This window comes from Monodelphis domestica, chromosome 2 (assembly GCF_027887165.1).
Source record: "Monodelphis domestica isolate mMonDom1 chromosome 2, mMonDom1.pri, whole genome shotgun sequence".
Taxonomy (NCBI): domain Eukaryota; kingdom Metazoa; phylum Chordata; class Mammalia; order Didelphimorphia; family Didelphidae; genus Monodelphis; species Monodelphis domestica.
This window is the reverse complement of record NC_077228.1, coordinates 171,780,962-171,798,491: the sequence shown is the minus strand read 5'-3', so window position 1 is coordinate 171,798,491 and position 17,530 is coordinate 171,780,962. Positions and strand designations below refer to the sequence as shown.

Below are 17,530 nucleotides of genomic sequence, written 5' to 3'. Positions count from 1 at the left end.
TCACTAACAAAGGCACTTTATTGAGTTCAGTATAGACTGAGTGTGCAATCAAAAGCCTGAAGGCAAGGAGTCAAGACCCCCAACTCTACAGCTACGTACAAATCTAACCGGGCACCAGAGCCTCGGGCCCAGGCCCCATGACTGACCAAACCATGGCTAGAGGGAGAAGAGTATTCCCTACAAGCTATCTAGGTACCATTCTGCCATCCCCCCTCCTGTGGACAAAGAGGGGTGAAAGGAGAACTTATCCACCCGACTCAGTCTCTGCTCCTCCTTTTACCAAACACAGACCCTCTCCCTCCCTCTCTCTCACACTCACTGCACTTTGGCACAACCAACTTGGACCCAGAGCCACAGGGGCTCCATCCAGGAACCTGAGGGGGTAAAGAGGGTCCAACTGTATTTACCTATGCAAACAGGCACAAGCAGTGTCAGAGCATTTTCAAGCTAAAGTGGCATCTCCTGAGCAAGCTGGGGTTTGAGCTCTCTTTTGTGCTCTTGCTTGGTCCCCCACGTCAGTGGAGGCAGAGCCAGTGCCATAGGGAGGTCCTACTTTAATGCCCTCACTCCCTCTAATTTGTATCACAGACCTCCCCAAATACACCACACACATGCAGTGATAAATATAGACCAAAGGAGGCTCAGCAACCCCCGTTTCAGATTTCTGGGCAGAGCAGTGGGCTGTGGGCAAACTGGGCACTGAGCCCCTCCGGCTCTCTTCCTCAGCCCTCCTGGTAGTTTCTGGGGCCTTCCTTGGGCCCTGAGCTTCTGGGGCCCTTCTGATACTTGTCCTTCTTCCCAGACCTGCAAGAAGACAGGAAGGCAGGGAAAGGGATGGGTTAACATGGGGACCAGCTGAAGAGCACAGAACAAGGGCATAAACTGCAGGCTGGCTGGCCATTCTTATCCGTAGGAGTTTCCTCTGGGGTTTCTCTGCACCAGTGAAGGAACAGTTCTGGACTAAAAACTCCTGCCTAAGGGTAAGCAGACAAGAAAGCTGCTCCTGGAGGGGCCACCCCCACTGACCAAGGACTCCCAGTCTCTCGGCCAATCGATAGCTTAGGCCTCTTGGTGCCAAAGCTGTGGGTGAGACTAAGCCAGCAGAGGGATGGGTAAGGCAGGTCCCTTTTCTGAGCCCCATGGCAGGTAAGGGAGAGAGCCAGAGGCAGCCCAGACTTTCCCAGCTTCAACTGCCTTTTAAGGGAGGTTTGCTGGAGTCAAACCCCAAGCTATGCCTTCGACCTTCTTCTAACTCCTCCAGTTGCTTCCTGGTTCTTCAATGAACCAGACCAGCTGTCAGATGCTCCAGCCTGCTTTCTGTTCTGTCAGGCCCTGCCCTTCCCAAAGGCCCCACATTTCTTCCTCCCAGGGCTCCCATACCTTTTCCTCAGTGCCTTGTCCCCAAAGAAATGGCCAAAGATGAAATCCTCAAAGTCATCAACTTCATCGTCATCTCCTGTCTCTCTGACAGCAGCCTCCTCCAGGCTGTCCTCCATGGCCTCCACAAAGTCTCGGAAGCGGAGACGGTCATGGCGGAAGAGACCATCCTCACCAAAGTATGTGGACAGGAAGGTCATGGGTTCAGGAAGTCTTTGGCCCCAGGGCAATCGAGCCAAGTACTTCTGCAACAGTGCTGCCAGCTCCTGCTTCCGGACTGGGGGAAAATCTAGCCCAAACATGGCCAGCCCTTCCTGGTGTGCACACTGGGCTACACTGGAGCAGCCCTGAGGCACTCGGTACTTGTGGCCCAGAACCTTCTTCCAGGCCAGCTGTGGATCAGAATGGGCTGAGCCATCCCCCTTGGCCCCATCCCTCATTGGCTTCTGCCCTTCCCACACTGGGTGGGGTCCCTGGCTCCCCCAGGGGCCTCCCCAGCTCTTCTTGGGATGCTCCTTCGAGCCTCTCCATTCCCTGCTTTTCTTGCCCCCCAGATCAGCAGTCCCTAGCTTTTCTTGCTTCCACTTCCCTCCTGATTCTCCATCTCCTTTGCCTCTGAAGTTCTTCTTCTTTTCCACAGTAAATTCTTCTTTCTTATGCTTCCACTTCTCTGCCTTCCCTTCTCCTTGCCTGTCCTTGTCCTTGTGCTTCTCCTTTTGACTAGGCTCCTTTGAGCTCACAAAGTGGGCTCCTCCCTGCCCCAAAGATTGAGATGTGTTGGCTGAACCCTGGGAGACCTGGCCCTCTCCAGGGCCCCAGCTCTCTGCCTCCTGAAGCTCCATGGCCAGCCTCTGACCCAACTTGGCCAGATCTGCTCGATCCCTGTCTCCCAGCCCTGACTCATGAAGGCTCCTTTTCAGATCCCTCTGCACTGAGCTCAGCAGCAGCCTCTGCTTCTCTAGTTCCCTGCGTAGCATCTGAGCCTCAGCCTCCAACTGCTCCTTCTGCTCCAGGAAGCCTTTGGGCTCCAGCAGCCCCGGGGCTGGCTCCTGCAGGGGCTTCCCTGCACTCTGGCTCTCGCAGGCCCCATCCACCCCCCTGGAGTAAGTCTCCTCTAGCTCCCCAAGGCGGCTTCGGAGCTCCTGCATTTCAGACTCCAGCACCCGCTGGGATGCTTCTCGCTGCTGCAGGGACCCCCGGAGCCTCTCGTTCTCCTCCTCTAGTCCTGGGTGTTTGTGTAGTAAGTTCTGGAGTTCTTCCTTCTGAGCCTAGCAGGGAAAGAGAAGATGGGGGGGAGGGAGTAAACCCCCAGGCATGGCCTTACTCACAGGAAAACAGGAACATGGCAGTGGGTAGTAACCATGACCACTCCTTTCACCTCCAATTCTACCTAATCCCCTCCCTGTCAGAGGGAAGACCCTACTCCATCACCCCAACCCTAAAGCCTCAGTCAGGGAAGCTCTCCCTTTGACTCAGAATTCCAGAATATTAGAACGGGAAGGGATCTTGGAGAGAAATTAAAGCAAGCCCTCATTACCCAGAAGAAAAGACTGAGGGCCACAGAGGGAGCGAAGTGTCAGAGATGGGACTCAAGCTCTTGAGGCTCTCCCAACCACAAGCCCAATGTTTTCCCCACTCTCTCTACTTGCCATCATAATTATCATTAGCATCCTAATAGTTTACTTCCCTCAGACAGCCACTCAACAAGCAGTCCATTCCCCACCCTACCTGCAACTGGGCCTGAAGAAGCCGAATGTCCTGGTTCTCCTTGGCCAGCTTGTCCAGTAAGAGGCTCATGGACTGAAGGCTTGGGAGACTTCCAGCAGGGTAATGGGCCTGTTGCTGCTGCCCAAGTCCATCCTTGGGGACAGGAAAGCTGGGTCACATACCCGAAACCAGAAGCAGGTCTTTTGCAAGCCTCTACACAAGTATACACACATAGGAGGACCAGCAGCATACAAACACAACCTGGATATGCTCTGCATCCTGAGGCTCTGGGGTCACTTGGGACTCCAAGTTCTCTGCTGGTCCTAGCAAAGACAGAGAGATGGTCTGAGAAACTGGCCGTTCATTAGCTTGCTGGCCTCTACCTATCCAATACAACAAAACAAGGAATCCCAACGCCCCCCAGTACAATTTCACGGTATAGTCAGAGGTCCACTAACACACATACTCTCTCTTTCTTCTCCCTCACCCTCTCCTTCCCCCCAGCTTGGCAAGACTGTAGCCCAGGAACCTTGGCTTGGGATTAGCTTTAAACATATTTTACATATTCTCCCTTTGGCCCCCCAAGGCCCCATTCAGCCAGAAGACATCCTCTTCCCCCTGAGGACTAAGAGGTCAGCCCAGCCAGGCCCCCTCCCCACTCACCAGTCTCAAGGTCAGAGAAACCACCTGAAGACAGACAGAGAGGAGTCTGGGTGAGTCCCCTCTGGCATCATCAGAGTAGGGGTGGGGGGAGAGGTGGGGAGAGGAAAAACAGAATCAAGGAAATGGCAGGAAAAAGGGGGACGAGAGATGAGGAGAGCGAGGCCCCACTCACTCACCAGAAAAGAGGAGGAAGCCAAGGCCCACCAGGACCAGAGCACCCAGGAGACAGGTGTTCAGTGTCAGCCCCAGCTCCCCACTTCTTCCCTCGCTGCTGGCCTGGTCATGCCCACCCACAGAGGCAGGGAGATAGGGCGGCCTGGATTCCCGGGCCCCTCGACGTCTCCTCAGGCCCTCCACATCCATGTCATTGTCGTCATCACTACTGGAGCAGCTGAATTCCTCACCAACCTGCTCTGCAAGTGAGCAAGGGGAGGAGAGGAGAATGAGTTGGCTACAAGGGCAGGAGTCTGGGGATGGGGGCAGAGAGACCAAGAGAGGGCGTGATGGCAAGAGCCCCCCTTCTACCACCAGACCAAGAGCCAGAAGGCTTGGGTGCTAGTCCTAGCTTGACACTCGCTAATTCTGTAACCCCAAGGCTCAGTTTTCACAACTACAAGATGAAAACTACCATGATTATCTAACAGGCTTGCTGTGAGGCTTGTTGAAGCCTTTTTGTTGAAGCATTAAAGGTTAAATGGCTGGCCCAAGGTCACACATGTACAAGGGGGCAGTGCTGGGCTCAGAGCTCAGGTCTTCTGTCCTCTGTACCCCACAGGGGGACAGCAAGTAAGTAGAAATGCCAGTCTGGAGTTCTGGGGAGGGCTGGAAGGAGAGATGTAAGATGCTATTACTATTATTATTATTATGTATTAAAGGGCAGGGACACAGTGGATAAAGTAGATAGAAGGCCTAGACACAGGAGGATTCATCTTCCTAGGTTCAAATCCATCCTCAGACACTTACTAACTGTGTGACGCTGGACAAGTCACTGAACCCTTTTGCCTCAGTTTCCTCATCTGTAAAATGAGCCAGAGAAGAAAATGGCAAATCGTTCCAGGATCTTGGCCAAAAAAATCCCAAATGGGGTCACAGAGAGTCAGACATGACTGAAATGACACAACAACAGAAAAGAATAGATAAGAGAGATGGAGGCAGGATTCTTACCTGTTTTAGGGGACCAAGGCCCATTGTGCGGAGAGATTAAGTCCCTTTGCTCCATGATGTCTGACTCCAGCCCTGTCCCTTCTGTGGCCTCCAGTTGCTCCGCCTTTGTTTGTTCTTCCTCTGGACTTGGGAGGTCCAAACTCTTCTCATTGCTTTCCAGAGACACCTGATCCATGGTAAGAGCCCTGAAGCATGACTTTTGCACCTCATCCCCAACTTCCCATTTTGCAGAAAGGAAGATAGCATCTCTGAGTCACAGTAAGTCACTTCAATAAGTTAGGGCTGAGACTTGAAACCAGGTCTTCCAACTCCCAATCCATTTACCCACCATCTCCCCCTGTGAGAGGCCTACCTTAACATCTGCCTCCTCTGGAGGGCAAGCGTCAGGCTGGACAGGAGGGGTCTTGCAAGCAGTAGGCGCTGGGGGCAGGAGTCAGGGAGAAGGCTCAGAGAATACTCTCCAAATTCCTGTTCAGCCTCCTCCAGACCCAGGGGATGTCCAACAGGTTCCTCTCACCCCAGTTTGGAGTGAGAAGAGGGCAGGGACCAGAGTAGCAGGGAAACAACTGATCTATAGGGTAGGGAGAGTGGAAGGGTGAGGTGTTGGACAATAAAGGGGGGCAAGGAAACTCTCTTCTAAGAGAATCCAGATGATAGAAGCAGGCCTGCTCTCCCAGATAGCTTCCTAGCTCCCTCACCAGGGCCCAATTACCCTCTCCATCCAAGGTTCCTGGAAGTTCATCCACTGAGGTCTGGGGGGCTCTCTCAGATTCTGGACCCAGCGTCTCTACTGGCAAGCAGCCCTGAAGGAAGAAGAGTGTGTGCAAGCAGAAGAAGGAGACATTTACTGCTGGTAGAAGCTGCTACCCATCTTCTGTCTGTGCCTTTGGGGCTGGTGCTGAGGTAGAAAATGCCCAGAACACAGACCTTACCCACAGCACAATGCAGACAGCCTCTGTCGGACCCCAGACATTCTCTCTTTATCTACATTCTCTCCTTTGGCAAGCTTAGGCACTCCCTGAACTTCAAAATTTCAAATATCACCTCTAATGCAGCTGGTAGGTGGGGGTCAGAAGCAGTCAGGGAGAAAGCCCAGAGAATACTCTCCAGATCCCTACTCAGCCTAGCCCCCAGGACGCCCAACAAGTCTGTCTATCTGTCTGTCTGTCTCTCTCACGTGTTGTTTTCTGACATTTTACAATCCAGATTTTTCTCCTTCCCTTCTTTCCCCACCTCTCCAGGACAGTAAATAGTTTGATATGTTATACCAGTGCTGTCATGAAATACGTATTTCCATATTCCTCATGTCATGAAAGAAGGCACATATCACATATTCAAGAAAAAACTCATGCAGGAAATAAAGTAAAAAATGGCAAGCTTCTATCTGCATTCAGACTCTGGTCATTGTTCCTTTGGCTGTGGATAGCCCTTTTCATCATGTGTCCTTGGGGTTATCTTGGATCCTTGCATTGCTGAGGAGAATTTAGTCTTTCACAGTTGATCGAGTCTCTCTTGTATTCTCCATCTTCACCCCCAAGTTCCAGCTCCCTAGTACCCCAGCACTCCTCTGGTCTGATATAGCATGACCAGGACTCTCGTGGCTCTCACCTCAGCTCTGTCACACTCACTGGTGTGACTTGAGGAAATTCATTTAGCAAGGTTTTGAGATTCAGTTTGTTTGGCTGTAAAATGAGATGTCTGGACCAGATGATCTCCAAGGCCGTTTTTGCACTTAGCACATTCAAATTTACCTTAGTTATTTTTGTAAAGGGAGCTGGCCTTGGAGCCAGGAAGTCCTCAAACTCCTTCTTATTTACACAAACTATAGCTGTCATCCCAGGCAAGTCACCTACTTTCTCAACCAGCTGGATCCCTTTCGAAGCTGTAAAGTTACAAAGAACATGCCACCCTAGAACCTATCGAGGAGTCTCTCCCCCCCCCCCATTTGAATTAGTTTATTTAGTCAATTTAGAACATTATTCCTTGGTTATAATAATCACATTATTTCCCTCCCTCCCTTCCACCCACCTTTCCCGCAGCCAAAGAGCAATTTCATTGGGTATTGCTTGTATCCTTGATCAGAACCTATTTCCATGTTGTCGATGTTTGCACTAGGAGGTTCATTTAGAGTCTACATCCCCAATCATATCCCCCTTGACCCATGTGATCAAGCAGTTGTTTTTCTTCTGTGTTTCTACTCCCAGTTTTTCCTCTGAATGTGGAGAGTGTTCTTTCTCGTAGATCCCTCCAAGTTGTTCAGGATCACTGCATTGCCACTAATGGAGAAGTCCATTACATTCGATTGTACCACATTGTATTAGTCTCTGTGTACATTGTTCTCTTGGTTCTGTTCCTCTCACTCTGCATCACTTTCTGGAGGTCATTCCAGTTCCCATGGAATTCCTCCACTTTATTATTCCTTTGAGCACAATAGTATTCCATCACCAACAGATACCACAATTTGTTCAGCCATTCCCCCGAGGAGTCTCTTGCACCAGGGTAATCCCCTCTATTTCTGTATACATCTTATTTCCCCAGTTAAGTTATAAGATTCTTAAAGACCAGGACTAGGTTTTAGTTCATCCTGAATTTCTACAGCCTTGTGAATAATAAATGCTTATTGAGTTAAATGAAAGCTAAGGCTCTTGGGGTGGCTAGGTAGATAGAACACCAGATCTAAAACCAGAAGACCTGAGTTCAAATGTCACTTTAGACACTTCCTAGCTGTGTAACTCAGGGCCAGTCACTTAATACTGATTGCCTTGTAGTTCTTCTGTCTTAGAACTGATACTAGGACATAAAGTAAGAGTTAGAAAGGAAGGGAGGGAGGGAGGAGGGAAGGGGAAGAAAGTGAGAAAGGAAGGAAGGGAGGGAGGAAGGAAGGAAGAGGAAAGGGAATGGAGGGAGGGAAGGAAGGAAAGAAGGAAAGGAGAGAGGGAGGGAGGGAAAGAAGGAGAGAAGGGAGAAAAGAAGGGAGGGAGGGAAAGAGAAAGGGAAGAAGGAAGGGAGAGAGGGAGAAATAGAGGGAGGGAAGGAAGAAAAAAGGAAGGAAGGGCATGAGGGAGGGAAGGAGGGAGGAAGAGAGGAAAGAAGGAAGGACTAAGATCCTCCATAATCTGTCCCCAAACTACCTTTCCAGTCTCATTTCCTACCTTTATCACTCTCTAAGTGAGTCCTCTGCTCAAAGCCACCAAACAGACCTAGTCACTATCCCCTGAAAATACTGTGTATATCCCTGGCTCTGTTCCTTGATTCATCTTGTCCTTCTAATCTAGAAAGAGCTTCCCCTGATCCAACTCATCCAAATCTTCCCTGAAATCCTTTAAGGCCCAGCTCAGGCTTCACCTCAGCAAAATGTTCATTGACTGCCAGGCCTCCAGTGATTTCTGGAGCCAAGAAACAGCATGCTAGAGCAAAGAACCGGCTGGATTTGGAATCCAGAAGACTAGTTAAAAATACCCCTCTGCCGTATGACCAGGAACAAAATTATTTATCTCTTTGGGTCTTCATTTCCATGTGTGTAAAAGAACAACAAAAATAATAATGGTACGAAATGAGCTGAAGAAAAAAATGGCAAATCCTTCCACTATCTTTGCCAAGCAAACCCCCCAAAGGGGTCAGGGAGAGTCAGACCTGACAAACAAATGAATAACAAAGGGACCTGCCCCACAGGGTTGTCATCATGTTTAAACTAGATCCTGAAGAAGGTGCTTTGCAAACTTTAAAATATCATTTAAATATTAACTGCCATTCTTCTCCAAATCTTGTAGCACTAATTGTCTGTACCAGCCATTTGACCCTTATAGACAGACTGGCAGTACAGATCACATGACTTTGGGGTCCAGTTTATTCCACCTGTGATGTTATTTTGTTTGTTTTTTAAACTCTTACCTCCTGTCTTGGAATCAATATCAAGTATTGGTTCCAAAGCAGAAGAGTAGGGGCTAGGCAGTGACTTGTCCAAGGCCACAAAAATAGGAAATATCTGAGACTACATTTGAACCCAGTGCCTCCTGTCTCTAGGCCTGGCTCTCACACCACTGAGCACGTAGCTGCCCTCCACCTGAGATGTTTAGTCAAAAGGCATTTTATCTGATTAGATACACTAGTAATCTAGTGGGAAATGGAAGTTAGCCACCAGCCTGCCACTACTGTTAAATGACCAAGTATCACAGCAGGCATAACAAAGAATCCCAGAATCTTAAAGCTGACACAGAGGTTACCTAGTGAGCAGAGCTACAAGAATCCCTTCTGCAACATCCCGGATGATGGGGGTCTTCACTTAAAGATCTCTAGCAAATGTTATTGAAGCCAAAGATGGAAAGAGTATTTGATTTTAGAGTCAGTAGAGACAGAGGCTCGAATGCCAGCTCTAACACTTTATTGTCAGGAGATACAAAGCCAAGTACTTATACTGCCTTCTTAGGGTCTAGAGCTTAGGATTCAGAAATGGAAGAGGCTATAGAGGTCATTTTGTCCACCAGAAGGGAATGGCTATTATCACACACGGAGTTAAGGGATAGAGCCATGATTTGAAACCCCCTCCCCAGACTCCAAATACAGTGCTATCCTATTCAGGGATGCTTGGAGGATAGCACCTGGTAAACATGAAAGCTTGAAACACAAGAGCTCCTCTTAGTGCCACTAGAACATGGCATTGGGTGATATGATATGGATGATACAATTAATTTTTTTGGACTCTAATTTTTTTTTTACTTTGCTGCCATCTTGTTTTATTCTGAACTACTTTTATGAAGGCATTTTCCTCTCTCTTTTTAAGGCCTGTCTCTCTGCCTGGGCCACGTGGCCTGTAAGCCCAAAGAGGGCAGGCAGAGTCTGTGCTGTATTCCCCTTGATGAACCCTACAGCATTTGGCTCTCTACTTTACTAGAGTGTAGGCGCTCAGGAAATGGTACAATTGCTGATATCTGAGCATCTGCCTCTATATCCGCTGTTTTTATCTCTTCATCTCTGATGTAGTGGCTTGAACTCAGTAATAAATGTTGGTAGTACTGGCTTGAAATGGCCCTCTCCTCCGTGAATCTGGTCCATCTTCTAATTCCTCTTACTCTATGGGTTAGAAGTGTTCAGTCAATACAGCTCTCTCTCCCAAGTCACAAATAAGCCTCCTTGTTGCTTCTTGTCCATTGTCCTTGTTAGTCAAATCTACACCAAAGTATCGGGGGAAATCAAAGCATGGGTTCAGAGCTCATGTGTGGCCCCCTCAGGACCTGGAGTCCAATGTCCCTCCCCACCTTTCCCCTGAGGCTTTCGTGTTTCCGAAGGCTCCTCTCTTTCCCCCTTTCTACTATCTTGGCTTCAGTTTTCCCTCCCAGCAAACACATGCCATTACTTCCACCTGGGCCTCACTGACTCCCCACAGAAGGGGACATTTTAATCCTCCAGAGATGCCTTCTAACCTGCTCTCTTAACTGTGTTTTGCACTAAACTTCTCAAGGAAGCCATCCCAGACTGATATCTCTAACTCTACTCAAGCTCAAACACTGATAACTAGGCCTTCTGTCTAGCTCCCTTTGCCTATTTGTCCCTGGATCTGATCAGTATCTTTGGGGGGGCACTCTAAAATCTCCATCAAATATAGCACCCTCAGTGGACAAAGACTGGTGACCCCATTCCCCCCACCACACCCCCACACCCCCACCTCCACAGCAGTACCCAAGGATGCAAGTGGAGAGGCATTCAAATTCAAAGAGGGGAAGACTGACTGAAATTAAAGTCAATAGGGGTCCCTTCACCACGGACATATTCTGGCTCTTCTACAAAATTCCCAGCCTCTCCCCATCTTACCTCAGAGCCAGCAATCACCCAGCTATTATCGGACTCCGGGCTGGAGGATTCCATAGCTGGTCACGTCCCTGGGGACCTCAATAGGCACCACCTGCTGAGAAAAGTGCTTGGAAATAACAACTTGTAGAGCTCACCCTCAGGAGGAAGGGAAGAAGAGAAGCCCAAGAGGGTAATGCAGTGCCCAGCACCTAGGACCCTGCTGCAGCAAAAGCTATCAATTTGTGGGCAACACTTGACTTGCAAATTCGTATTTGCAAATGTCCGAAAAGGAGTTCATCCCTCCTGGGGATTGGTTGGGCCAGCAGGAATGGGAGGGAAATGACCTTGAAAGGACATAAAACTTCAGAGCTGGAAGAAGCTTAAGGGATCATTTAGTTCAGCTCTTGAAACTGTAGCCTAGGGAGACTGGAGGAGTAACTTGCCAAGGATCATGCTTAGTAACAGTCAGGATAAGAATCCAGGTTTCCAGCCTCCTGGTCAGGACTTCTCCTTCTAAGTCACATTTTCTTTCCTTATCACTCCTCCCCAGCTTCTCCCCCACCAGTGAGTAACACACTGGCAGTCGAAGGCCATGCTGGGAAGGGGAGAAGGCCCTAGATTCCCAGGCTGGGGACCTGAGGGTGGATCGGGACTCGGCTACTTTTCTACTCTCTGGCCTAGGCAGAATTACCACCTGTCTGGCCTTGGCCTTCTCATCTGTAAAGGATGGGGTCAGACTAGATGACCTCTAAGTTCCCAGCTCCACTTCAGCTCTCTGACTCTTGTTTACCCCGTGTTTCCTACCATCTCTCCCAGTTTCTACATTTTACCCTGCCTTTTACTTGGGACCTCATGTGACCTACCCCAGACAGAGCCTCCCCCAGAAGGGAAAACTCATTTACCTCTAGCTTCCCAAAGCTAGAAGGGAATTGTGGGAATGGAGTGAAGCACATTGACTCCATCTTGTTACTTAGTTCTGGAGCGAGCTTAGTTCCCTTTCCACTCAATTATGGGTCTGGTCCAATTTCTGTCTTGTGAAAAAATTATTCAATTTATTTATCGCATTGTTTGAACCTGGCCCTGCATGACTGAGAAGCTGGACAGTAGGTTATGCTGACCAGAAGCTCCTTCAGATCAGAAGATTGATGAGTTTTCTCACGATTACATATTACAAGCAACCCATGTGTCTTATCTGAAAACTGGCCCCACACTGGTCAATTAGTTGTTGTTTCCATGTTCCCTTGACTGAATACAGATACTTGGGAGAAATGGGACACCTCTTTTTTTTGGATTTTTGGGAACTGCATCTCTCCTTCCCAAATTGGTAGGCCCCTAATCTTCCCACCAATTAGAAAACAGATTGCCTAATTCTGTTTCCTAGTTAATAGTTTCCTTTTAATTAATTGGTCTTATTTGATTGTTTTTAATGTATAAAAATCTGACTTCCTCTTGTACTCAGGGTTCAATGCCAAGCTAAAGAGGACTGGTCTCCCCAGAGTAAAGCAGTGGAAAAAGGCTATTTGTAATCATGAGACTACAGTACAAGCTGAGTGAGCATGAGGCAAGTTAATTTACCTGAACTTCAGTTTCCTTAACTGTAAAATGGGAATCATGAGAAATGTGCTCTGTAAAACATAAAGTGCTATATAAATTTGAGCTAATATTGGGGGAAGGCAAATTCTGGACAAAATAGCTTTGTACCCAAGGCAAATTTTAAAAATCGTATCCCTTTTAGGCTATACCAGAGGATATGGACTTTTAGTGTAGTTTAGGAACATTTTATTCAAACTGGAAGAGATCTTATAAATCATCTAGTGTCAAGACCCTCATTTTACAGATAAAAAACTAAGGACCTGGGGCAACCTGACTAAGGTCTTAGAGGAAGGAAAGAGTAACTGAGACCTATGAATTCTGCCTCCTAATCCAATGCTCACCACAAAATAAGTAACTTCAGGGCATGAAGATAGCTGTAGTAGAGCCAGGGACACAGCCTGGAGAATGGATATGACTTAGGGCAGTGATGGCAAACCTTTTAGAGATGGAATGCTGGGCCCCACCCCCCTTACCCCACACCAGGGAGAGAGGAAGTACTCCCATTGGGCTGCTGGGCTGAGGGTCAGTGAAATAAGGAATGGACTCAGCAAGCTCTTCTGTCCATAAGCCTACCCCAGTGCATTCCCACTGGCTGCTGGGCAGAGGGGTGGGGGATGGGAAGAAATGTCTTCAGGCACAGTGGAGAGGGGAAGGGGAGTAGCTCTGCCTGAGTCCCTCTGCCCTTCTAGTAATGAATTGGGGGGGGGGGGGGAGCAGCCATTTGGCCATAGAGAGAGCTGTGTGCCATCTTTGGCATCCATGCCATCAGTTCACCATCACTGACCTAAAGCAACATCCATGGAAGAGAAGTGGCTGTACCGTTAAGGATTCTTGAAACTACAACAGAAGAGTCTAAAATTGGACCCCCCAAAACCAACTTCACCATGAGAAAAACTTTCTACTAAAGGGAACAAAATTTCACCTTTAAGAGTAATAAATTGGGGGCTACTAGGTAGCACAGTGGATTGAGCACCAGGCCTGAAGTTGGGAGGTCCTAGGTTCAAATGTGACCTCAGATATTTCCTAGCTGTGTGACCCTGGGCAAGTCACTTAACCCCATTTGCCTAACCCTTTTCTATCTAGCCTAGCACTTTTCTTGGAATTGATACCAAAACATAAAGAGTTAAAAAAAAAAGCAATAGATTATTTTGACTCCACTTCCCCCATTTCTGAGTGGGTTTAAGACCTGCATGGAGGCAGATGGAAGGTTGCTAGAATTTCTCAGAATTCAATCCGGATTGGCTTCTCTAAACATCTATGGATATGCCTTCAGTTACACGTGCCTATATTTTTTCCCCTTCCCACTCCTCCTCCAGGTCCTGGCTTAGTCAATTATAACCTTTTTCATGTATTTCCAATCTCTCCCTTTTCACTGGTTCTTTCCAATGTTCCTACAAACAGAAATAGCTCCTCCTAACCCTAAAAAAAGCCTTTGTTCAGTCTTTCAAAGCTATCTTGCTACTATCTCATTTCTTTCCAACTTTCTTTTAATACCACCCTTTCACTGCCAGAATTCTTGAAAAAAGTCACCTACAGCCTCCCCACATACTCTTTCTTCACTGCTATCATACCACTGAAACTCCTCTCTAGGCACCAGTGACCAAATCCAATGAACTTTTCAGTCTACATTCTTCTTGACCTCTACAATTTTTAAAATGATTCCCTTGCTATTAAGTACTCTTGCTTCTCTGTTTCAAATATTCCACCCTTCTGTTTCTCCTAACTATCCCAATTCCACAGGGCTCCTTCCTTTAGACCTACCCTTCAAGGTGGGTAATCACTAACACCATGATCCAGTCTTCTCTTTTTTTCTCTACACGGAGTACCAGTCTCACTAGTTGCCACCATTTCAGCTATTATGCAAATGCATCCCCAATCTCTCCCCTGCTATTCCTGATTTCTCTTTGGAACCCCAGAACTGTCTCTCTGGCTACCTGACCAACTAACCCATCAATGAAGTATTTCTTAAGTGTTCCTCTGGTCAAGGCATAATCCTATGATATGGGTCTTATACTCTCACCACCCTCTCTTGGATGACCATGCTCCAATTTGTCATGTTCCTTTTTTTCCTTTAAAAACAAGACAAACAGAAAAAAAAACCCTTTCCTTCTGTCTTAGAACTGATCTGTTACAAGACAAAAGAGTAATAAGAGCTAGGCAATTTGGGTTACATGATTTGGCCAGGGTCACACAGATAGAAAGAGTCTAGAGCTAGATTTGAATTAAGGTCCTCCCCACTCCAGGCCTGACATGGCATTCTAACTACTGTGCTACCTAGCTACCTCCATGTTCCTTTTTCAGAGAAGTACCAGAAATTAACATCACCTCCAGATGTGGACTATCACACTAAACATTATTATTTCCATCAATTTGGCCTAAATTCAGGTTATATTTTTTTTTATTGCCACATGACAGTATTGACTCATACTGAGTTTATAATCCTCCAAATAATATTTGTAAAGTACTTAGCATAGTGCCTGGCATATAGTGGAGGCTATGTAAATGCTTACTCCCTTCCCTGACCCTAAAATCTCCAGTTCATACTAATTGTTGATTAGGCAAAACTGTCTCTATGGTACACTTGTGAAGTTAATGTAATAGCGCAGGTAAATCTTAAAATTTATCTACATTAAATTCCATTGTCATAGATTTAGCTTATGCTTCTGATCTGTCCCAAATCATTTGGTTCCTGATTCTGTCATCTGTACTTACGGTCACTTCCCAGTTCTGGAAGCTTACCATTTATGCCAATTGTCCAGGTCACTGATAAAAATGTTAAACAGCATATAGCCAGGGGCTATATTGCTGGGGCACTCTATTTGAAGACCACTCTCCAAATCTTCCATGTTCAAAACTCAAGTTGTAACTTTGCCTCTTCTCTATCCCTTTCCTCTTTCCTTCCACTGAAATCCTACTGACTCTTCTTTCACAAAGTCTATCCTAACTGTACTATCCTTTTCTTTTCTTTTTAAACACTCACCTTTTGTCTTAGAATTGATACTAAGGATAGGTTCTAAAGCAGAAGAGTTGTAAGGGCTAGGTAATGGTAGTTAAGTGCCTTGCCCAGGATCACCCAGCTAGGATGTTTTCAAGTCCAAATTTGAACCCAGGACTTTCCATTTCCAGGCCTGGCTCTCTAGTCACTGAGATATCTAGCTACCCCCAGGCCTTTTTCTTTCTTTTTTCCTACTGCCACCACCTTTCCCCATCTCTGCCTACCTACTGAAACCCTACTTTAAGTTCAGCTCAAATGACATCTCTTCCACAAAACCTTCTCCAATTCCTCTTTCCTCCCACCTCCCCAGATTTCACATAGCGATTTGCTGATTCCTTTGTTGTACTTACACAAGTACTACAGTACAAAATAATACATGTCATGTGCCCTATTCCCTAACTTAAGGCAGGGGCTTTATCTGAATTTTATATCTTTCTAGTACCACAAAGAATTCTGCACAGTAGTATATCATCATTTTGTGAATGGAACTCCTCTCTCTTCCATCTCAAGGCTCTCTCTTTTCTATATAGCAGCCAGCTGCCACAGGCCTCTTGGTTACTAGGTAAGATTGTTAACAGCCAGTAACAGGACGGAAATGGAAATAGTCACTGGTAAAGCTTGTTTACCCCTCATTCTGGTACAGCATGCTCAAGTCCCCCAGAGATGGCCACCATGGCAACCAAGATGATGTCAGACCTACTGTCACCATGGGGATAAGAACTAGTATTTAGGTCATCAAGACATTCTCTCCTACCCCGGGGAGATGGAGCCAAGAGAAGGGTTCCTGCCCAAGCATCCTGGGTTCCCTACTTGGAGTGGCCTTTTGGTGTCCCTAGGGTCCCCATCTGTGCCAGCATCCTTAGGAAAGTCCTTCCCGTATTTAGATCTGTTTCTTCATCTGTAAAATCTATAAGGTCCGTCAGAGCTTCAAATCCCATGATTTAAGTTTCTTCTTCAGTCTAATCTCTGAGGCAGCAGGGTATAAATGCAAAGAACAATGGACTTGAGGTGGGAAAGGCCTAGGTTCAAATGTCATACGTTTGAGCTATTGTGTGTGAGGAAGACACTTCTGAGTCTCAGTTTCTTCATCTGTAAAATGGGAATAATAATACTTTGTTGCACTAACCTCACTAATTAATAGTGAAGATAAGATGAAATAAAGCTAAGAAGTCATCTGGGCCAACATGTACCTGACAAGAAACCCCATTTTCTTCCTTCCTTCTGACTCATAATTAAATTAGAGATAAATTATGTACACACACACACAAGGCTTTTAAAATTTTTACAAAGTGCTTTAAGAAATTGTCTACTTCAGACCTGGAACAACCCTCAAGAGATAAATGCTAGTACTATCCCTACTTTACAAATGAAGAAAGTGTGGCAGAGTTTAGTGAAGTGTCTTACCCAGCCAGAGTCAAGTCACAGTTGACTTATCTGGAGTATAAGGAGCACAGGTTAGAGCATTCTAGTCACCTGGACCCAGGCCATCTCTTTAGGGAGGGGTAGCAGAAGCCAAGAGACCTCCTTGAATCTATTTTCCCCTCCTTTGCAGGCAAAGAAACAGCTCAAACAACCGAGGCGGCGCTCCCAGCTTTCCCAGGCTGGGACCGGCAACTTCACCTGTCATGCCTGTCAATCTCTCCATCTCTGGGTCCTCAGGCCAGAGAGGCTCCTCATTCTCCACCCCGCCCATGGGGAAGGGGGGATGGGGGAGTTGAATGAATTTCGAGCAGAACCGCCAGTCACAATGGGCTAGCAGACGCCCCTAGGTGTCCCATTCCTTCCTAACCCTCACTCCCCACCCCGGGGGACATTACCTGATTCAGCTCCCCAGTTGGCTAGGTCAACTTAACTTGTTCCAGAATCCTCTGGCTTCCGACTTCTCCTTGAGGGCAGGTCACGTGACGTTACTAGGACAAATGGGGAGGCTGCTCCCCGGCAGGGAGAAAAACTTTGAGCCAATGGGAGAGTGAGGTATGGTGGTGAGGCCGGGGGCTCTCCCGGTACGCACCAGGAGGAAGGCCAAGAGCCAGCCCCCAAGGCTCCCCACCACTGCAGCCCTGGATGGTCTCTTCCGGAACTTAAATCCCAGCCAGGGCGATAAGGCTGTGTTGTCCGGGATGGACATGAGCAGCTGTGGCCCAAGGGGCGGAGGAACCCCACCTCCCTTCTAAAACTGCTGAACCCGAATGGCAGCCTGCGGAGGAGTGCCTCCCGTCCCACCCCTCCCAGCACCTTCTCGTC

General features: G+C 47.5%; 1 protein-coding gene across 5 annotated transcripts; it reads right to left on the bottom strand.

The window, feature by feature from the left end:
• PBXIP1 (PBX homeobox interacting protein 1) lies at positions 1–17,419 on the bottom strand. 5 transcript variants are annotated; one of them, XM_007482002.3, is made up of 11 exons: positions 17,104–17,347; positions 10,720–10,813; positions 5,624–5,714; positions 5,264–5,331; positions 4,912–5,077; positions 3,924–4,160; positions 3,748–3,771; positions 3,346–3,407; positions 3,106–3,237; positions 1,381–2,645; positions 1–804 (listed from the first exon to the last, which is right to left on the bottom strand). In XM_007482002.3, exons 2-11 carry the CDS (start codon positions 10,771–10,773, stop codon positions 723–725), a joined length of 2,181 nt encoding a protein of 726 aa, XP_007482064.1. In that variant the 5' UTR covers positions 10,774–10,813; positions 17,104–17,347; the 3' UTR covers positions 1–722. The 5 variants fall into 5 exon arrangements, with proteins under 5 accessions (XP_007482064.1, XP_007482063.1, XP_007482065.1 ...); XM_007482001.3 differs by having other exon boundaries at positions 10,720–10,810; XM_007482003.3 differs by lacking the exon at positions 3,748–3,771 and having other exon boundaries at positions 10,720–10,810; positions 17,104–17,419.
• Between the last annotated feature and the right edge of the window lie 111 nt (positions 17,420–17,530).